This window comes from Scardinius erythrophthalmus (assembly GCF_964197995.2).
Source record: "Scardinius erythrophthalmus genome assembly, contig: HAP1_SCAFFOLD_518, whole genome shotgun sequence".
Taxonomy (NCBI): domain Eukaryota; kingdom Metazoa; phylum Chordata; class Actinopteri; order Cypriniformes; family Leuciscidae; genus Scardinius; species Scardinius erythrophthalmus.
The window spans coordinates 15,844-32,930 of record NW_028296100.1 but is presented as its reverse complement, the minus strand read 5'-3'; the positions used below and the strand labels follow the sequence as shown (position 1 = coordinate 32,930).

At 37.2% G+C, this 17,087-nt stretch overlaps 1 protein-coding gene across 1 annotated transcript; it reads left to right on the top strand.

Annotated features, from left to right (window-relative positions):
* The first annotated feature begins 3,533 nt into the window (after positions 1-3,533).
* LOC308686611 (uncharacterized protein) lies at positions 3,534-14,063 on the top strand. Its single transcript, XM_081395050.1, has 8 exons — positions 3,534-6,514; positions 7,427-7,592; positions 8,356-8,640; positions 8,688-8,838; positions 9,717-9,761; positions 11,647-11,688; positions 12,940-12,983; positions 13,239-14,063. Exons 1-8 carry the CDS (start codon positions 6,302-6,304, stop codon positions 13,403-13,405), a joined length of 1,113 nt encoding a protein of 370 aa, XP_081251176.1. The 5' UTR covers positions 3,534-6,301; the 3' UTR covers positions 13,406-14,063.
* Positions 14,064-17,087: the final 3,024 nt, after the last annotated feature.

The window sequence follows — 17,087 nt, the reverse complement described above, 5'->3', positions numbered from 1 at the left end:
TTGAATTTTAGGGGCATTCTTTCTAACTGCATTCTATAGAGTGGTGCAGTTATGACATAAATTTGTAGGCCTAGTTTTTTTAGCCCTTCCGGTTCCAATGGGTTTTCTTTTAATGGGTTTTTGGTTAAATGGCTAAAAGAAGGTCTGTGGTTAACACAAGCTCAAATTACTTTAACGTTTTATTCTACGGCATAAATATATCAGTATTACCCCACTCGTGATTGTTTTTTAAAGCTGTTATGCGTCTTGAAAGGGTGGTTTCTGACAAGTGGCTAAATGGGGCTACAGAGGCAGTTGTGGAGATTAAACGTCATCACTACGAACTGGTAAACTCCACTTTTACAGCCTTGTTATGCTTATGATTGTGCTCTTATATACTATTCTAACTTAGCCTAGAAATCTAGACGCACCCTAGCGGCAGCAAAATGTATTTCGCAGCCAGGTACGTCTAGCAACTCTCAATAAACCTTCTCGCTGCAAAAACCCAGATTGGGTCAGGCTAATCACGTTGTGTATAGAGTAGGCGGGGGCGGGCTTAACATACACGACAGAGTTGCGACGGTTACCTGGCTGCTGCTACTTGAAAACAAAGAATGGCGGCTGCTGATGGAGGACAACGGTCTTTCGAATCGGCTTTGGCCGCGACTCTGGAGGACTTGGAGTTAATTTTTTCTTTGAGAAAAGAGCAAAGAACGGCACTTAAGTCATTCTTTAAAAAAGGAAGATGTGTTCGTCGTTTTGCCGGCCAGATATGGCAAAAGTTGAATCTATCAACTAAGCTCCGCTGTTGGGAAAACGCTCTGGGGTGCGTTTCCCGAAAGCATCGTTGGCCAACTATGGTCGCAAGTTCATCGCAATGTCCATTGAACTCTATTGGTAACGACGGAACTTGCGACCATAGTTGGCCAACGATGCTTTCGGGAAACGCACCCCTGGTTGGTTGAAGCGCTGTCCTATTGCGTGCAGAGGGAATTTGAAAGACAGCCGTTTATCCCGCCCCTCGGATTGAGCCGTAACTATGGTGAGTTTCCAGACCTAACATCTTGATGTAGGTCTGGCTTGCCAGGCTAATTCTAACTCAAACTTTCAGGAAAAATGTTTTTTAGATAAAAACAGAGAGTTTTCGGAAGCTTAGGAAATTCACGTACAATGAAGTGTGGGACTGTCGTGTAGTTCGTTTATAGACATCCTTTAGCTTTTTACTTCTGGCGACTGCATTTAGGTTCAAAAGTAATAAAAGTTGTGTTCATTTGTGAAAATAATCTTGATGGACAAAACGTGTTAAAGTATCATAAACTTTTGTTGATCACAGAGCTTGTTTTTTGCAATAATCCCAAAGCCTGTGGAAAAAAATCCTAGTTGAGGGAACCAGTGTGGTGATAACTGCTGGTTGCAGGCACATATATATATATATATATAGTACCAGTCAAAAGTTTGGAAACATTACTATTTTTAATGTTTTTGAAAGAAGTCCCTTATGCTCATCAAGCCTGCATTTATTTGATCAAAAATACAGAAAAAAAATTAATATTCTGATATATTATTACAATTTAAAATAATTGGTTTTCAATTTATTATACTTTAAATGATCATTTATTTCTGTGATGCAAAGCTGAATTTTCAGGATCATTACTCCAGTCTATCACATGATCCTTTAGAAATCATTCTAATATGATGATTCATTATCAAAGTTGGAAACAGTTCTGTTGCTTAATATTTTTTCATAACCTGTGATACTTTTTTAGGATACTTTGATGTATAAAAAGTAAAAAAATAAAAAAGAATAAAAAAGAAGCAAATGTTTTAAAAATAGAAATCTTTTGTAACAACAATATACACTACTGGTCAGTAATTTGGGGTCAGTAATTTTTTTCTTTCTTTTTTTTAAATAAATCAATACTTTTATTCAGCAAGGATGTGTTAAATTGATAAAAAGTGATAGTAAAGAAGATTTATATTATTAGAAAATATTTTTTTTATTTTAAATAAATGCAGTTCTTTTTGACCTTTTATTCATCAAATATATTAGGCAGCAGAATTGTTTCCAACACATATAATTAATCAGAATATTAGAATGATTTCTAAAGGATCATGTGATAGACTGGATGTCACATGTGACACTGAAGACTGGAGTTATGATGCTGAAAATTCAGCTTTGCATCACAGGAATAAATTATCTTTTAAAGTATATTCAAATAGAAAACTATTATTCTAAGTTGTAATAATATTTCACAATATTACTGTTTTTTTAATCAAATAAATGCAGGCTTGATGAGCAGATTAAACTTCTTTCAAAAACATTAAAAATAGTAATGTTTCCAAACTTTTGACCTGTACTGTATATATATTATATATTATTTGGAAGTAAGACTGTGACACTATTATTTTTTTTGTTTTTAGTCTGGCAAATGTAGACATCTATCTTTTGCAGATGCAAGGTACGCTTGAAAGAGCAGCAAACTGTCTTCTTTCTCTCTTCATTTGCTTTCACCTGCTCTTAGCCTATCCGCTCCACCACACCAATGTCAACACATCCTCTTCATGTCAAGACAGATTGGTGCATTATCCCGATGCTAAGCCTTGCATTTCAATCACTGCTTTCCCATTCCTGCGCCACGTATTGATTTTGATAAAAAACAACTTGCTAATCCAAATAAACAACATCTCAGTGAGCCATTCAAGCTAACAGAAATATTAGCACAGCATGATCCCTTGGCTGGGCTAGCCCAGGGTCTACCAGAGCTCCTGACCTGGCAGGGGGTTGCAGTGGAGGGTGGGGGCAGTTGTGTGTGTGTTTGAGGGGGATGCTTTTGCATGAACATCAAACCAGCAGTAGTGGCAGATTCCACTTCATTAATGCACCATAATTCAATGACTGTCAAATTTGCACATACATTTCTTGGCAGATTTTTATTTTAAGCTGTAAATTGAATTCACTGCCTCCCGAATTAAACGGATAGTTCATCCAAAAATGGAAATTCTGTCATCATACACTCACTCTCTTGTCGAGACTTTATTTTCTCTGCTGAACACAAATGTGGAAATTCTAACAAGTGTTTCAATTGTTTGAGCCCATATATGAAAGTCAATGCAACATTGCTAAAACAACATTGAACTATTGATTTCATCGTATGGACAAAAAAAATGGTAAAAATGGATACTGTGACATTTTTCTAAATATCTTTTATGTGCTTCACAGAAGAATGAAAGTAATACAGGTTTGAAACAACATGTGGTTGAGAAAATGATGATAGAATGTTTAATCCTTTAAATTCATGCTCTGAATGGGTTGCACCGAAACTAGCCTGACTGGGCCTCTCATTGCCATCTAAAAACAACATTAATCATCTGTGATAGGCCTACATGACCCTCAAACTCGCCTTACTGCTAGATTTACCTCAGACAAATTCAAGTGATGTTAATTTTAAGTTTAGGCCTCTCCCACCTCCTCCCACAGGCCCTTAGCTGCCCCAGTGACCCCTGGGCTAGTTCCACTCACTGCTGCCAACCCAGTCTCACGGCAGTTCGTGACATAGTCACGAAATTTAATCTATTGATTCGTGTTCGTGGACACGATTTTCCCCATTTTTTCGTGTCACTCAGCACGACTTTCAATCTAATGTATTTCAATGGGACGTATTTTTCGTGCCTGCACCACGTTTTTCTTTCGAGAGCACAGTATTGTTTTTTTTCTCAATTGTTATTCATTTTGCAAACTTTAAGAGCTACATTACTCAATATTTAATCAATAGATTTTAATCCTCGTTTTTATTGCTTTATATTCGGTAGGCTACTCAACATTAATCTATTTATTCGTGTCCAAGGGCACAAATATCCTTATTTTTTTCGTGTCACTCAGCACGACATTCAATGTATTTCAATGGGACGTATTTTTCGTGCTTGCACGTCTTTCTTTCGAGAACACACTATTTTTTTTCTCAAATGTTTGGCTATTCCTTTTGCAAAATTTAAGGGCTACATTGCTCAACATTTAATCAGGAGATTTTAATCCTCGTTGTATTGTAGCCTATTCGGTAGGCTACTCAACACGAATTTATTCGTGTCCAAAGGCATTTCATTTTTTTCGTGTCACTCAGCACGACTTTCAATCTAATGTATTTCAATGGGGCGTATTTTTCGTGCTTGCACCACGTTTTTCTTTCGAGAGTTGTTTTTTCTCAATTGGTATTCATTTTGCCAACTTTAAGGGCTACATTACACAACATTTAATCAGGAGATTTTAATCCTTGTTTTTATTGCTTTATATTCGGTATAGGCTACTCAACATGAATCTATTTATTAGTGTCCATGGGCTCAAATTTTCTTCTTTTTTTCGTGTCATTCAGCACGACTTTCAATCCAATGTATTTCAATGGGACGTATTTTTCGTGCCTGCACCACGTTTTTTTTTCGAGAGCACCGTATTGTTTTTTCTCAATTGTTATTAATTTTGCAGACTTTAAGGGCTACATTACACAACATTTAATCAGGTGATTTTAATCCTCGTTTTTATTGCTTTATATTCGGTATAGGCTACTCAACATGAATCTATTGATTCGTGTTCATAGGCACGAATTTCCTTCTTTTTTTCGTGTCACTCAGCACGACTTTCAATCTAATGTATTTCAATGGGACGTATTTTTCGTGCCTGCACCACGTTTTTTTTCGAGAGCACGGTAGGCTATTGTTTTTTCTCAATTGTTATTAATTTTGCAGACTTTAAGGGCTACATTACTCAACATTTAATCAGGTGATTTCAATCCTCGTTTTTATTACTTTATATTCGGTATAGGCTACTCAACACAAATTGATTCGTGTCCATGGGCACGAATTTCCTTCCTTTTTTCGTGTCACTCAGCACGACTTTCAATCTAATGTATTTCAATGGGACGTCTTTTTCGTGCCTGCACCACGTTTTTCTTTCAAAACACAGTATTGTTATTTTTATTTTTTTTTGTGATTCATTTAGAAAACTTTAGGGGCTACTTTGCCCATCATTTAATCAGGAGATTTTAATCCTTGTTTTATTGCTTTTTAAATTATAATCGGTAGGCTACTCAACATTGTAAACCATCGTCAGTGCTTCCTTACATTAAAAAAATATGTATATTATTCCTGAATGCGAGTGCAAAGTTGAGTTACGGCTATTGCTTCTAAATATTCCTGTTTCTTTGCTGAAAAATACCGGTTTTCCATCGGTTTGGCGTGTCAAATCTAACAGTAACTACATTTCCCACGAGCCTTATCGACCGTTACTATGGATGACGACAGATAAAACTGAGGACCCGCCACCGATTCTCTTTTAATGATATCCTCATCTTTTTTCAACACACACGCGAAAGTGTGCTTGATAATTCAACAATACTATGTGTTATGGCCATCAGTTTTATTTGTTTCCAGTATTACCCATGATCATCAGCTTCCGTTGCTATGGAGACGGAGCCAGCCCGCCCTGTAATTGGGTGATTTCTTCAGTGATTTCTCATTGCGCTCAAACCACTTTCCAGGTAAGTTGCTAGGCTCATTCGTACGTAACGATCACGTTTTGCTATAAATAATTGATGCATTTGCCATATTAGATTCACATGATTTACACGTTAGGGCAACGAATTAAAGCCCGTCCAAGGTTTGCTCATTATCAGAAAAAAATCCTGTGAAATTAGGCTTGCTAAATGGATAGCCAACTTCAACATGCTAACTCTAACGTTAGTTATCTAAAATATGTAATTTTCTCTCGATCATCGTGGTTCACCCACAGTGTCACTGTAATGTGTCAGTAATAACAATATTATCACTTGGTCTAAACTTATACTGCACATAACGCTGCCTTTTAATCTGGGATGTCGAACCCCAGGCACATGTTACGCGCGCGCGCCTTTAAAAAAAAATTACGCGCACAGGAAATAGGAGCAACGTGAATCTGTATTTATTTATTTTAAGTATTTATAAGAAAATGGGAATCACTCACTATTAGGGTCATTAATAGGGTACATAAACACTACATAATCAACATTTTCTGTTGTTCTCCATGCAGATCCTGTCAAACACATCACCTGTCCGAACCTATAGCCACACCTGATTTCAAAACCCAAAGGCACTTTTAAGAGCCAACCTCAATCTCTTCTTTATTTTCTATATCTCACATTCTCTCTGTTCTCAATATCTATATTTCTCTCTCCATCTATCTCACAGTCTTTATCTATTGCTCGTTCTTTTCTCTCTGTCTGTCTTTGTCTACTTGTCTCTTATCCATCTTTGTCTGTCTGTCTGTCTGTCTGTCTGTCTGTATCTGACTGTTATAATGCCGGGGGGGTCTACAAAAAAGAACTGCCCTTTTTGTCAGGGCATTTTATTTTGTGCACAAAAGGTCTGTTCACACTGTAAAAAGGAGCAACCTCAGAAGCAGCGCCTCAAGAAGAAGCTTCAGAGGTTTGATGAGAAGCGAGATGAATGGGTGGTTGGTCGTAAGAAAAACCACAACATTGCATCCATCAAGGATGAAGCCAATATCCTGGTACGTACAATTTCATACATGACATTAAACTTTCCAGATCATCTAGGAAGTACATTCAGTGGTACCATTTGTTATTAAGTGAGCATGCCAGCGCAAGGTCAGAAAGACAGTATTTTTTGCCAATATAGATAAAGTTAAATTATTTTTTTCTAATGATACTTTGTCCTCCCTGTGTCATCAGAACTAATTTAAAAGTACAATTTAACTATCAAATTTGAAGGTAGATGTAATTGTGATTTTTAGTTTTTATTTTAGTGGTAGGCTAATACCCTAAAGTAAACACATCTTCACCATAACACATCACAGACCTTAATGATCTACCAGAGCAAAATTTGAACACACAGCAAATATAATTGATACTCAGGAATTCTTGAGTTCATAACAAATACAGGCATGTATTGTGACAGAATTGCAATATAATAATCAAACTTTCTTATCGAGTGGATGAGAAATAACAAATGAACTGCATTCATACTGTACTACTCAAAACAACAATGTGCACGTGTCTACTGTAAATATGTGCAGCATTCACCCATTTGGTCATGTTATCACTAAGGTTCTGCCTTTTTAAAATAAATCTTTAGATTGTCATTGTCCAGTTGCACAATGGCTACATAATCTTATCAACGTAGGTGCAAAACCCAAGCTCCTAATATTACAAAAAGTTATATTTTAACCTTATTTTCTATATATATTTGTTTTTTTTGCTTCTACTGTATGAGCCTTCCTGTTTGCACATACTTGGTTTTACAAAAGCAAAACTCACTATTAGGTTAAAAATCCTGAATGGCAGTAACCTGGATGCTGTCATTAATAATGTTATATTTTCTTAATAATTAATATTCCTAGTTATTTTTTATGTTGTTTTTCTATTTCATTAAACAGCAAAAATACACAATGTTGTCATTGCAGCTTGAGAAACTCCATGCCATTGGATACAAGCCAGTTCTGCTTCTTGGAAAGGAGACCAAAAAAAAAGAAATGAAGTGTGAAATATTAACCCCTCGCTGCACCCTCTCCGCCTATGCCCAGGACTACCTTCAGAAGATAGGTTCATTTTATGAATACCTTTGTGAAGGTGAGATGCATGCACTGTATCTTAAAGTCACAGTTCACAATTTGTGTTGAGAGCGCAAAAGATTTTATTATCTTAAAGGAGATTTAACATTGAGCTTAATTTTTTGTAAATCACAAAAATCTGGACATACTAATTGAACACATGAAATTCGCAAAGACACGTTTTGGTTACTGGGTCAATGAATTAAATGATAATATATATATATATATATATATATATATATATATATATATATATATATATATATATATATATATATATATATATATATATATATATATATATATATATATATATATATATATATATTCAATAAAACAATATCAAGGACGGCGCTAAAATGTAGAGCATTACCAGAAATAACACAAAGAAAAAGAAAACAATCAAATGTTGGCTGGATACACCAAAAACTTACACTGCTACTAACTTTGAGGCATAACCCAGACTGTAAACAAACATTATACTTGTCATTTTTTGAATAGATATTATGAGCAGTTTGGGTTTTATTTTCCCGACTTAAAGATATATTGTATTGGTTATAGTCATTGGAAATCAATCAAATATATTGCAGATATCTAATACATCCAGTTGACACTCAATAGTTCTCCTGCAATCAAAAGTGCCTTCAAATCTGGTTGGGCAAAATTTGGACTAGGCCTATATGATTCAAACAGATTAAAACTTAAAACAGGTACAGATCAAGCTTATGGTTAACCTCTATGTTTTAAATAAGCAAAACACAACACTTGTTTAACTTGCACAGGTTGGACCCAGGATTCCAGTGGCAATGATGATCAGCTGATTACGCTGCATCTCACACCCTGTGACCCATTGGAGAACAAGCAACCGGAAGAAGGTGAGCAGGCGAGCCCCGTGGAGGGGCAGGTGGATCAGGCGAGCCCCGTGGAGGGGCAGGTGGAGCAGGCGAGCCCCGTGGAGGGGCAGGTGGAGCAGGCGAGCCCCGTGGAGGGGCAGGTGGAGCAGGCGAGCCCCGTGGAGGGGCAGGTGGAGCAGGCGAGCCCCGTGGAGGGGCAGGTGGAGCAGACGAGCCCCGTGGAGGGGCAGGTGGAGCAGACGAGCCCCGTGGAGGGGCAGGTGGAGCAGACGAGCCCTGTGGAGGGGCAGGTGGAGCAGACGAGCCCTGTGGAGGGGCAGGTGGAGCAGACGAGCCCTGTGGAGGGGCAGGTGGAGCAGACGAGCCCTGTGGAGGGGCAGGTGGAGCAGACGAGCCCAATGGAGGGGCAAGGTAATTAGAACAAATTTAAAGAGTTACAGTTTATATTTGTAAAGGCCTAAAGTGTTTGACCAATGGGTTACCTTGAATTTACTTGACTTCCAGTTTATTTCCCCCATAGAGCTTGATGCAGGTTAGGGCTCTTTTCAGCATCGACATTGCAATGTGTGCATGTGAAATAGTCACAATGCAGGATGCATGATGTCAAGTAGGGGAAATGAACTCAAACACACCATGCTATAACTTTTTTGCTGGTTGATAAATTAAAACTCACAAGGTTCTCATTTTCCATGGATAATCTGCTAGAAAAGTTGATCTGATATTACATAATTAGATGGTCTATCCGATTCTGTACTAGGGCTTTTGGAAGGAATTTTGTGAGTCTATTATAAATCTAAAAGTAAAAAAAAATGCTACTAATCGAATGCTGAAATTACTTGGCCAAAATTAAAGATTAAAGATATTAGGATAATTTGAATATTCAAAATAATTGGGAATGTCAGTGTCCCATGCACACTAAACTTGAAGGCAACATATCTCAATTTATCAGATTGCTATGAAATTTGATGAGCACATTTCATGCTCACAACCACACCACCATTTTCCCACCCCTTGCGTTCCTTGATCAAGTCAGCGAAGGATCAGCTCTTGTTGAAACAAATTAGGATTATCACAAACAGGATGGACATAAGCGAGAAAGTGAAACACGTGGAGTAAATGGAGCAACCTTAATTCAATCGCAATAAGACTACATGTACTTTACACCTATTAATACATGTACTGCCACACTTGTGCGACGTTGTGGTCTTTCAGTATTTTAAATAATAAGTTAAAGATTTATTTGGTATATGAGTAATTTTCTTTCTCCAAACCCATTGCTGTCTTCACAGGGTCAGCCAGGGGCACAGTTGCAAGTCGCAAAAAGAAAAAGTCAGGTATGTAAATAATGTTTGTTGGGTAATTATTGGTGGTTCTGATAACTGTTACCATAGCTCATTAGTCAAGCAGATTCTCTTAAAGGGTTAGTTCACCCAAAAATGAAAATTCTGTCAGTAATTACTCTCCCTCATGTTGTTCCAACATTCATGTTTACCTCGAAGCTAATACTCCCGCTAGCATACAATAGCCACATTAGCAGTTAGCTGCTGTTTGTTACACACAGTAGAGCAATAAAAACACAGTCTTAAGGCCCGTTCACACCAAGGATGATAACTATAAAGATAACGATAAAGATATAATTCTAAAAATCGTTCTCCATATTAAAGAATAACAGAGTTCACACCACAACTATAACGATAAAGATATGAGGAACGATATCATAGGGATCACTTTCAGAACGATTTTTTTCCAGCTGTCGAACGATAAAACACTGACAGCCAATCAGAATCCATTCTAATTTAAAGGTCTCGCGCATTTAAAATGGATCTGGATCATCCGGGCGCGCGCGTGCTTAGAATAAAAAGTCCGTTATCGGTCGCTGGTGTGGACACATATATAGTTATCTTTATCGTTATCTTTATAGTTATCGTGCTTGGTGTGAACGGGCCTTTACCGTTTCAATTGCAGGCAAGTCTCTGATTGTTGAAAATGGCCCCTTTTTCCCGAGCTTCGATGCCAACTTCGCCTGATATTGCCCCAAATTTGTGAAGGATTCCGGCGTAAAATGTTTAGTTAGCACAGACACCAAACGTTAAGCCAGTGGGAAGGGTTGTAGGAACCGCGTCATTAAAAATGAATTTAATCCACTGGTCCCTGATAGCTAGGTCCGTTCTTGGTAGAGAAAACACATTTACATGTTGATTCTGGCAGTCAACAACAGAGCAACTCACGTGTGCACTACGTTTCTGCATCTTTCGCGACTGAATTGAATATGAGGGGGTAAGGGGCAGGGCAGGCTTCCCGCGGCATAGGTCTGCGGTGTCCATATATGGTATATCCTGCCCCGTCATGACGTCAAGTCGGGGCTGAAATTAAAATCTCGTATTTGAGTGCGCGTGCACGCTTGCTGGTTGATGAATCCTGGGGTAAACAAACGCTTCACTTTTAAATATCGGCTTCCCGGCCAGTGTATAATCGTTAGGCAATCATAACATACATTGATTCTCGTGGAAAAGTGAAAATTACAGGTTATGACTCCTTTAAGATTGAGCAACTGGAGTCACTTGGACTATATTAACAATCTCTTTAATACATTTTCTGGGCCAGCAAGTTTCAATCCCTTAGTAGCCTATGGAAATGTGATCCAGCTCTCAGATTTAATCAAAAATATCTTAATTTGTGATCCGAAGATGAACGAAGGTCTTACGGGGTTGGAAGAACAACATGAGGGTGAGTAATTACTGACAGAATTTTCATATTTGGGTGAACTAACCCTTTAAGTAAATAAATGAATTACGCAAATAGAATTTAAAGGGGACCTATTATGCTAATTTCCAGTTCTATATTTTTGTTCTGATAGTCCACTAGAGTAGCTTTGCATTATCCTTAAAAAAAAATCCTTATTTATCTTGAACTGGTCCTTTATGCAGACCCTGTCTGAAACGAGTCGTTTTAGATGGAGTATTCTATAAGCCTACTATGATTACTATTCTAATGAGCCTCAGCCTGCATGTCATGTAAAATGTGGAGCCAAATATAAACAGCGTGTTTGCAGACACATTAACTGAAATAGAGGATGGTCTTTTTCCATATTTCAGGGGTCTCTACTCTCTAGACACACCAGGGAGTCAGGGACACATATTTATGTTGAAAAGACATTACAAAGTGCATTTTGTCTAATTAATGTAAATGTGTTTTTTTGTTTTTTGTTTTTTCTCACAGGGGGACCAAGGCATATGCCGGAAAGGAAAAGGTCACAAAAGAGTAAGTGCATTGCATGTAAATGCAATGATTGATACTTTGCTATACATTGCAACTTTTACCCCGGTTTATTTGCTATAGTTCCATTGCTTTTTTTTAACTACTTAAAACAGACAATTAGTCAAAATTTTATTTATTTATTTAATCATTTAGCAAAAGCTTTTATCCAAAGCGACTTAGCGACCCGCAACAGGGCAACAATATGTAAATGTCTTGACCAGTCCAGCTAGTCCAGCGTAGCACACATAACCATGATTATTCATAATAGATATAGAATAGTAATAATAATAATAATAATAATAATAGTAGTACATAATAGTAATAGTGAGATTAGTACAATTGACAACCTATAAAATCCAACAGGCTTAATTAGTCTAATTTGACCAAAATGCATTGTAGTAGTAGAAGCAGCAGCAGTGGAGTATTCTCAGTTGTGAGCTGTGGCTTAGCAGTAGTATGGTTATTCAAGCAAGCATACCACATTGGAAATTAGTGATTTGGTTCCATGGTACATGTTTTGATTAGTGATAAACATCACTTGTTGTCATCCTTGCAAGTCTGCTCCCTACTTAAAGGGATACTCCACTTTTTTTGGAAATAGGCTCATTTTACAACTCCCCCATAGTTGTACAGTCAAAATACAGTAATATGTAGCAGCGCCTGAAAATGGTCGACCCTAGTCTACCGAGCTGGGGACTATTTTCAGGCGCTGCGTCATATCATTACGTCTGCTGGACTCATGGTACGGCAGCAAAGTTTCTTGATTATTACGCAGGAATGAGAGTATAGTTCCTAGCCATATCAGCCTAGAAAATCACAAAGTGATTCATAGTTGTAAGTCTTCATAGTTGTGTTTATTTTGTTCCTAAACTAACTAATAAGTATTTGAAACGTGTTTTTGTTCACAGATTGCTCCTACCACACTCGCCTAGAGGCTTTCCCCATCAGGAGTGTAGTAAGAGAAAGAGTGAGAAAGGTTAGACAGTCATAAAGGAACTGCAGAGTGTAGGCAGTATGCAGAGTGCAATATAGGATTTAGAAACTTCCTTGTGAGTTGGCAAATACATATTACAGTATACATACCATAATTGTTAGGTAGATGCTTTTTATGTGTTTGGTCTTTTTTGAATTACAGTTTAGAAAGGAGTGTCTACTGAAAATAATGACCCATTGTATCAATGAAACTCAGTGCCTATAACCAGACATAATAGCCTTATGCTAAGAATGGAATTATTTATTTATTTTTCTTGATAGGGCAAAGCAGAAATGTTGGTTGACTGGGAGCCCTGTCCAGTATGGTAAGTATTTCTCTGTTCTTCTGCTTTATGAATTAGAGATAGGGGGGTTGGCTACAATACTTTTTCTATTAATCCGTTCTGTTTCAGATTAAACAAGCATTATAACAAGTGTAAAGCACACATCATTACAGAACTATAACAGTTTCATTTTCCATCTATGAAGGACCACCACCATTAATGCATGCATGAAGGTGGTGGTCCTTCATAGATGGAAAATTAAACTGTTATTCCCTAAAAATTCCCTTCTGTTTTTAGTGGTGAGCAGTGGGCCCAGTCCTGGCAGCCAAAGGATTCTCTCCGAAATAATGAAAATAAATAAAATGTATGTTTTGAACTCCATTTTGGTTTCAGCGTATTTATTCAATTGTTTCTGTTTTGCATTTGAAGTCGTATCTCATCTTTCTGTAGTAATGAAAAGGTGAAAATCTCCAAGAATGTGACCTGGAGTTTAATCTCGAGAGGGCTGTACTAGAAATGTACTTAATCCAACTGAATTTTCTTCTTCAGATGTTATTCAAAAGCATGTTTTCATATTTCATGATTATACATTGCACTTTTATTTTATTACAGTTGACGCGTAACTTGATTTCATGTTCTGTTGTCTGTGCTTTTCAAAGTTCACTTAACCTCACTGTGCACTGTTAAGAAATACAGCCTTATGGCTTGTTTGACATGAAGCTTAAATATGAAGTTCAACAAATAAGACTGACCTTCTTTATACTCACTCATTACTTTATATCTTTTACATTCTCTCTCACTCTCTTCTACTCCAAACTCATCAGCTGACTGGGCGTTTTACGTCTTAAACCAAATGTATTTTCTTCTCAACCCTCTTGAGCCAATCGTGTCATAGGTCCCTCCGCTGTGCTCATCAGGAGAAGAGCTCCACATTCATCCAGATCTCAGCATTGCTACTCACCCCTTCACCACCACCAGTGTCGGCTCCATGTAGGGGATATCCCTCTTCATATCATGCATTTCTCTACAGTACACCTTTAAAAGAACGATGTTTCGATGTGTTCCAATTGCCAAAGACTATATAGTTTCTACTTGTCATGCACCTTGTCAATAAATTTGTTTGATCACCCTTTAAGCCTCTTGTGAGTAATAAAGCAATACATAAGCATTTGGTGTATTTTCACTTATATTTTTGTGAAAGACCACAAATACACTATGATAACACTTGCAAAAGATGATAATTTTTGTTTTTACTTTTCCATACATCAAATTCAAAACAATATGATGATGTGGTTGAGACAAAAGAAACAACCTTCATTGAGTATATTTATATGTGGAATTTGTTTAACTTTACAAGTGGATTCTTTTTAAATGAAAATGTAGCCTATATATAATTTAATCAGGGCCTTCAAGTTTTATAAAAAAATTGGAGTGAGGTTACATTTGTTTGGGGAGGAGCCCCTCAAATATTTGAAACAGTGACCCCTCGGCCCCAAGTTTTTGCTTGCAGTTCAGTTTTATCTATTGTTCATAATTGACCAGCACAAACAAATTATAACAATTGGTAAATCTGATGAAAAAAACATGCATATTTAATCCAAATAAAATAAATGGTTTTATATATTTCAAAAGATAAAGCATAGAACTGTGCGGAGCCGCTTGTTGGCTGAAGTACCAGTTCCATCTGTCACACTTTGATCTCTCTCACACACGTGATCTCTCTCTCTCTCTCTCTCTCTCTCTCTCTCTCTCTCTCTCTCTCTCTCTCTCTCTCTCTCTCTCACACACACACACACACACTGATTTAATTATAAAGATACATGGATCACCATGATTTTAGCTTCTAGAATAGAACAGTTTTTGTCACTAGTTAAAAGACAAATATTGATTTATTGTGAAGGTCTTGATCTGGACAGTATATCGCACATTTTGTCTCCTAATGCTGACATATTTATACACAGCAGTTTATTACATTCATCAGGGCAGGGGGCAAAACAAACACGTGGAGGCCATAATTAAATAATAATAATAAAAAATTAAAGGTCGCTCTTTGAAGGACTAAACTCCCGCCGACAAACTCGAATTCATTTCTACTGTAGGCTACAGCCTATAGCCTACCAGCTAAAACCACAGATGTTAAATCCTGGCGATTTTGTTTCACCCTGATCATCTAAATGCAGCATAATGTATGTTTTGGCTGTATAATGTATGTTTCTTGATATATATAATAGTAAAGACACATTTTTATAACCCTGGTCGGGAAACCAGAAGAACTACAAGTATGGTGGCTGATTTGTACACTTTGTAAGAAGTTCTATGGCGCGTCTCTTGTGGGAATTGTAGTTTATAAATAGCGTACATTGGAGATGGCCCTGATGGTTGTCCTACAACTACAATATCAGTTAAATATACTTAATGACCTGAGATCCTAGCGATTTTTTTTTATTTTGATCATTACTATCACTATATACACAAACTGTAGTTTTTTTAGGAGCCATGTAGAATCTCAAAAACAAACACACTCTACAATACACACTGGTGAGATAGGCTACATGCAAACCAATACTACAAAAACTAATGCGGTAATACGCAAGCGATGTTGGTTGTGGTTCTCTCCTTCAAAAACGTTTTCACATGATGAACACAACAAAAATTCAAAAATTCAAAAATTCAAACACAACAAAAATTTTTTTTTTTTCATTCCTTAATACAAAACAATACACCAAATAACACCAATAAAGATGATTCTGCTCCAGCATCCCATCTTTGGTCCTAACCAGTCATTGGGGGTAAAATCCCCTGGGACGCATGAAATGAAATGTGCAGGCAGACTTCTTCCAATCCATCGTGTCCTACAAAATTAGAAGCACTGATAATGCATCCTTTTTATAAAATGGAAGCATATATCTGTATGTGAGGCAATTTGATGCATTTCTTTTCATTAAAGTAGTATAGTGCAACAGCCACCATACATGTACAGTATGTGTAGTCACAGCACAGAGTACAGCACTCAAAAGTTACAGTAGAGAGCAGTCTGACCCCTACTGTACCTTTTTTCCTCCCTGAAGTTTCTGATACAGTTTTTCTTGATTGTTTACACACATTTTCTGAAAGCATGCCTCATATTCTCAGAACTCTACACACAAATCAAAAAACACACACACAATGGGCAAAACCCCTCAATTCTCCTGCAAAATGAAACTTTACATTCAAAACAATGTTATTTCTTCTCAAAATGGTATTTTGTTTTCAAATGACACACACAAACCATCATATGAATAGACATTTATAAGAACCAGTTGAACACTGATGTGTTCAGTGTAAAACACTATGATGAATGGAAAACACTTCTTCTCCATCCATCATAATGACTTAGGTATTTTCTTGTTCAGTGTTACACTTACTACAGACAGTACATACATAAATGTTGTAAAATATCTGAGAATATTGTTTTTATACTCAGAACACACAAATACACGGTAACAAATACATTTTATTGTTCCCACAAAAACAATGTACACAGTGTACATCCCAACCAATTAAAAAGTTGTACATAGAGTTGTCTACATACAAAACAACAGAAGAATTGCCTGTGTACATTTACAGTAAAAAATGTTGGCATCCATTGCCCCATTGAAGAGCTGACCTGTTGCTCTTTTATGCTAAAGCTCTGATTGTTAATTGTAAAACTGTGTGACGGGTGTTTGCCCATATGAAGAGTCAGTGTGCATATTTGAATGGCAGTGTGTTCCTTGTGAAAACAAGAGATTTTCTGCATGAAAATTGTGCCATAAGCAGAGAATTGTGTGTAGTGTTTTGAAAATGGTTTTAGAACTGCAATTTGAGTGTAAAGCAGGAATTGTCCTTGTAGTTTCGCAGAATTGGTTCAGGGGGTTCGTGAATGCGTTACATGTTGTGCTCATTGTGTCTCAAGTACCAGTATTTGTGTGTAAACAATTGAGAAAAACTGTAATGGAAGCGACGGTGAAGTGACTCTCAAGTTTGGCTGTACTCGTCGCCCAGCCTCCTTAGTCATAGCCTACCATGGACAAGAACATGGTCAACTAAAAAGGCACAAATCTCATCTGAGACTGCTTGTCTTTTTGCCCTCCCCCTTCTCCTCCCCCTCTCATCTTATCCCTTTCA